Source organism: Hordeum vulgare, chromosome 1H (assembly GCF_904849725.1).
Source record: "Hordeum vulgare subsp. vulgare chromosome 1H, MorexV3_pseudomolecules_assembly, whole genome shotgun sequence".
Lineage (NCBI taxonomy): Eukaryota > Viridiplantae > Streptophyta > Magnoliopsida > Poales > Poaceae > Hordeum > Hordeum vulgare.
In genome coordinates this window covers 9226208-9231589 of record NC_058518.1, presented here as the reverse complement: position 1 = coordinate 9231589, position 5382 = coordinate 9226208, and the positions used below count along the sequence as shown (strand labels likewise).

Here is a 5382-nt window from a genome sequence, read left to right as displayed (position 1 = left end):
GGTGCAAGAAATGGAGGCTGCTTCCTGGACGCCCTCGAGTTGCTCGACGAAAGGCACTCTGGAGAGGAGATAGAAACTGCGATCGGCCACAACAAGGCCATGTCAGTAACAAACAACTTCCTTGCCTTTGCTGTCTTCCTATATTTGTGTTTGCAGATCAATATGGTGTCAGCATGCATAGTTTGTCGCATGTCTAGGTTAAAGTTACCACAACACGCCATCACATAAATTTAACCAATAGGTCCCATTATTTGGAAAAATTAAAGAAGGGAAATAATATTCTGAACATAGAAGAAGAAGAAGGAGAAACTACCGCAAGCATACCACAAAAAAGATATTCGAAAGAAGTACAATGTTTTAAATGGATGGCTGAAAGTAGCCTTAAAACATCACAATGGGCAAGCAGAAAAGGGTCAATCTTCAGGAATGTAGACACCCCATCAAAGTGACACAAACTCAAGCTTCCTCATCGATATCCTGCTCTTCTTCTCCAGTGATTAATTCTACATCAGCCGCAGGGTCCTGCACATTCCCTCGCTTCGTTAGCATCTTGCTGAAGGGGCTACCTTATGCAGTTGTGCCGCATGACATGAAGGCGGCACCGACTCGGCTCCATTAGCAAAGTTAACCCCGGGTCCTGATTTGACGGGAGCTGTAGCATTACTCTCTGGCTCCACCTGTACCGACACAGTAGAGCATGTTGCTGGTGGTTCTTCCTCGACAGCATGTGGTTCCTGTCGGATGTGATACTCTTGTGCTGGTTCCTTCTCAACTGCAGCTGGTGTTTCTTCAGAATCACCTGTAATGACCAAAACATCCGGCCTGTTATGGTGGTTCCTCGCCTCTGCTTCCCACATTTTTCTCGTTTCTTCAGCCACTAGGGGATGGAGAACAATTTCCTTTAGCTCACGAAGGTGTGTGATTTCGATGCCGGAAAGACCAATGAGATCCTTGCAGATCAGTTGGAGCGAGATAATTTCCGACCGAGCTCCATCGTCGATTGTTAGGACAGACGTCCCCACAACTTTCAGCTCAAGACACAGACGGTGCAGGCTCCTGAACTTGCCATGTTGTATGACCAAACCGTCGACGCTGTTGGCAGCCAACTTGAGGTAAAGCAAGACAGGCATCTCGCCAAGCACTGACAGAAGATATTGTGTCACAGACATGCTGGTCGAAATGCTTAGCTTAGTGAGATCACGAAACAGGGCTACAAACTTAGGCAATATGGCTGGGTTGGAGTTGCCATGTAGCTTGAGTGAGCTGAGATGACATACATGTCCTGCTCTCAAACTGTAGCGTTGACATACTTGATCTAGAGCAGAAAGGGTACCTTGGGCCAACCCTTGGAAGTAAAAGGACAGGGAGCGGACGTTGTCTTCACCCATCGGAGTTTCAATATACTTTTGGATCGCCTACGAAAGGTTACCATTCATATCAGCCTGACCTTGTTCAGTTTCCTCACACTCACACCATATCTTGACCTTGTTCAACTTTTTCATATGGTCCATAAGTAGCAAAAATCCCCGACCCTTGTCGGGAACGAATCCCGCAACGGTCTCCAACATACATTCTTTTGGCAGTCTCTCTGCCTTGACTGGGTCTTGAAGCTTAAATTTTCCAATTAGGTGAATCAAACAGGGTAGTTCAATAGCTTCCACTGGCAGGACATTCACCCTTGTCTTGCTTGCATCAAGTGTCTCCAGCAACTTCAGTTGTGCAATTTCCTTGGGAATCACGGTGATATTGGGCCCAAGGCTTAAATATCTTAGATTCCATAACTTGCAAATGTCTTTGAGATGACAATCTTTCACATCAATGCACCCTTCCAAGTCTAGCACTCGTGTTAATTTGTACCGGCTGAAACTGGAAATAGCATCACATGCATTTCCTATAACTGTCAGAGATCGAACACGAGATAAATCAATGTCAGGCATGGTTCCTGTATTTACGCCGTTGCCATCATGGATGAAGAAGTGACGGACTTTTTTTTGCTGAGCACCAAAGGGCATGATGAATTTCTTAGACATGGACTTGTGCAACATGAACGCGTGCATGATACCATGAGCTTTGCACGTCTTTCCCATGTCATTGCTGATTGGAACAAGAGGCAGAATGATACTTTTGTTGATAAATGCCTTGAAGTTTTCATTGGCTGCAGTTTGGTGCCGGCCTTGATGATGGCGTGCATATCCTTCAGCCAACCATCGCCTGATTATGACATTTTTCTTGAAGGGGCGTTCAATTGGGAATATACCTAGATACATCAAGCAGGTTCTGACAGTGTAATCAGACAAACTGGTGTAGTTTTCTGTAAGCACACCTCGAAGCCTTGCAAAGTTAGGCTCGTCGTCTTCGCGTTCCAGATACGTACCCAGCTCATTGCACAATTTGTTGCAGAATGTACCCGTGGCCGTGAGTACATTTTCACAGCTCAATTGGCAGGCCACACTATAAAGAGCAAGCGGAAGACCACCACATTTCTTCAGGAGTTTTGCCGCACCCAGCACTAACTCAGGTGTACATCTTCCTAGGAGAGCTATCTTTCTAGAATCTTCTTCCCCAAGACTTTTCATGTTATACACATAGCCAAAGGTACATCTATCCTCTTCCCGGGGATGATTGCAGCATCTATTAGCTACAGACTGAGTGGCCGTTGTCACAATTATTCTGCCATTATTCCTGAAGGCATTCCTTAGTGTATTCCAGTGCATCAAGTGCTTGTCCTTAATGTCATCAACAACGATTAAGTACCTGTTAGACAGATTGAAAATAGTTACATATGAAAATCACCCACTGTACAGTTCACATCATCATAAGAAAAAGGTTGATTTAAGCCTGATTGGATACCCATTAATACATGATTCTAGGCTATCTTGTACTACTACTAAGTTGGCAGGAGTAAAATCGGAAGTAGTTGATGCGCAGGATTAGTTACCCTTATTACCTGTCCTGGTGGTATTCTGTAGGAAGTGTTGCAGAACACCCTTCCCCCAAATGAAGCTTCTCACTTATATGTTTGATGATCCCATCGGCATCCTTATGATCCAGCGAGTGCCCATCAACCCAGGCACAGCGGAGTGATCCTTCAACGTGGACGGTGTCGTAGACTGCCTTGGCGAGGGTCGTCTTCCCCGAGCCACCAAATCCCACTATGGCGACCACCCGTAGCTGAGCCTGGGCTGCAGCCGGTGTGCCCTCTGCTTCATCTTGGTTTGGTTCGATGTCGAGCAGCCTACGGAGCTCCATGACGGCATCCTCGATGCCCACAGGGTGATGACAATCCTGCGCATATCCCACTGCTCTTTGCGTGGTATCGATGATGTTTGATTGTTGGGCACCATCAGCGAGCATGGCAGCATGCAACGCCCGCTCGCGTGCTTGAGCAACGCGGCTCCTGAACTCCTTGATCTTGGCGGCGAACCGGAGACGGGGGCGGAACGTCCTGATGGCGTGAACGGACCGGCGAGCCCGGGAGGCGCCCGGCTTGCAGGTGATGCGGTGCAGGAAGCGCTCGACGCAGTCCTCGATGTCATGGGTCAGCTCGCGGATCTCCTCGCCGTAGACCCTGGTGACGGCCGTGCGGGGAGCGGCAGGCATGGTCTGGTGGTCGTCGACGGCCGCCGCCAGGATGCCGAGGTCCGTCTGAAGAGACGAGATCTCGGTCCTGATGTTCTTCCACATCTGGTACTTCTTCTCGAGCTCCCTGTTGAGCCTCCCCATGACGACGTTCGCGAAGGCGGTCGCCGCCGCTTTCTCCGCCACCAGCCCCGCCGGCGACACCATGCCTCGCCTCGCCTCGCCTCGGTCCACTGTGCTTGGACTTGGTGGATCGGATGGATAAACCAGAGAGTGGAGTGGAGGCAGAGAAGAGGCACTGAGCCAGCACCCAGCAGTCGTTGCACCTGTGCGCTATGTATGTCCGTGGGTATGAATTATTGCTGGAGCCACGTTGCAAGCTGCAATTTTTTTTTTTTTTTTTTGAGGATGCAAGTTGCAATCTTTTACTAGTATGACTTTCGGCGTGTTGCAAGTGGCTCTAATGATCTCTGGTTGGTGAGCTGTTTCTATCACGATGACCTGCACGATCCCAAACGGACGTTCAGTTTGACCGGATTTTGTCCGTTTGAGACGGTAATGGGTTCGTTCATGTTCGCTTTTGTCCGTTGGGTCGTGCGTGTGCCCACCGTGCAGTCGCATCCCAAATCATGTCCGTGTTGGACGTGATTAAAAAATTTTAGAAAAACTTAAATAAAAAAGTAAATAAACATAGTTAAAAAAACTTAAAACATAAAATTAAGGGTCACGGCCACAAAACGGCCGAGTTTCACCGTCGTTGACATAATTAACATAAAAATAAAAATAAAAAACGCTCGTCAATGCCGTGGCCGTTGTCGTCTTCAGTGGCCGTCGGTGTCGTCGTCGTCGCTGACGAGGTCGAGGTGGGCCGCGGGTGCGCGGGCCCGGCCATTGGCGTTCATCATGCGTGATCATGGAGTCCGCCATGACATGTTGCATGAGCCGGGCCTCCTCGTGCGCTGTCATGCGAGGAGGTGGAGGTGGCGACAGAGACGGGGAAGGCCACGACGTGGGCGTGAGGCCGCGCACCCGTGTACGCCCGCGCACCTCCCGACGTGGCCGTCGCGGCCCCGACACCGTGCCGGCGAAGTACGAGGCGCGCCGCACGTCGTGCTCGTCCCTGAGCCACGTGTCCCAGAGCACGGAATCGGGGGCGTAGCTGTCGTCGTAGTAGAGGTCGTTGGGGGAGGAGGCGGCGGCGGCGCACGACCGCTCGTCGGCACCGGCGGGATCGGGACCCGGTCGGCGGAGAGGTGCTAGTTGTTCGGGAGGTGGACGTCGCTCCACGGGACCGGCGTCCTCGTCTCCCAGTAGCGCCGGCATACCTCAGCGCTGAGGTAGTGCTGGTCGGGCTGCCCGGCGGGCCTAGGACCGATGGTGAAGGGAGCAGGCGTGGAGGCCCAACGCGGTGGCGATGCGGCCTCCTCCTTCACGGAGCCGCGGCGGCGTCCCGACGAGGAGCCAGCCTCGCGGTCGTGCATCCCCTTGCGGCCGTAGTTCCAGAGCCCCATGGTTGCGAGGCGGCCGACCGACGAGTTCGAGGCTAGGGTTTGGGGTGTCGGGTTTCGAGGAGGCCGCGGGGCATAGTGGGAAGTGTGGATGACGACCGGTCCACGACTTCCCCATTTAAGAAGGACCGCGACCGTTCCCTGGGCGGATGACAGGCGGGCCCGACCGCTCATGCGCATTGATGTGGGCGGGTGGGAGGTAGGTGGCCGCCTGCCACGCGGCCCCGACGCGGACGAGCGCGCGTCCGTTTGCTGTCCGCCGCGACCCAAACCCCGCGCAAGTTTGTGCTCGAAA

The 5382-nt window shown here is 52.0% G+C and overlaps 1 protein-coding gene across 1 annotated transcript; it reads right to left on the bottom strand.

The window, feature by feature from the left end:
* Positions 1-225: 225 nt before the first annotated feature.
* On the bottom strand, positions 226-3796 carry LOC123440353 (disease resistance protein RGA4-like). The gene is made up of 2 exons (XM_045116960.1): positions 2948-3796; positions 226-2754 (listed from the first exon to the last, which is right to left on the bottom strand). Exons 1-2 carry the CDS (start codon positions 3784-3786, stop codon positions 1416-1418), a joined length of 2178 nt encoding a protein of 725 aa, XP_044972895.1. The 5' UTR covers positions 3787-3796; the 3' UTR covers positions 226-1415.
* Between the last annotated feature and the right edge of the window lie 1586 nt (positions 3797-5382).

Bases quoted from the DNA above. Each gene is read 5' to 3' on its own strand.
- LOC123440353 (XM_045116960.1), bottom strand. From the start codon at position 3,786: ATGGTGTCGCCGGCGGGGCTGGTGGCGGAGAAAGCGGCGGCGACCGCC. The intron at 2,755-2,947 runs GTAATAAGGGTA...TCTGTCTAACAG, and splicing joins ACAGAATACCACCAGGACAG to GTACTTAATCGTTGTTGATG.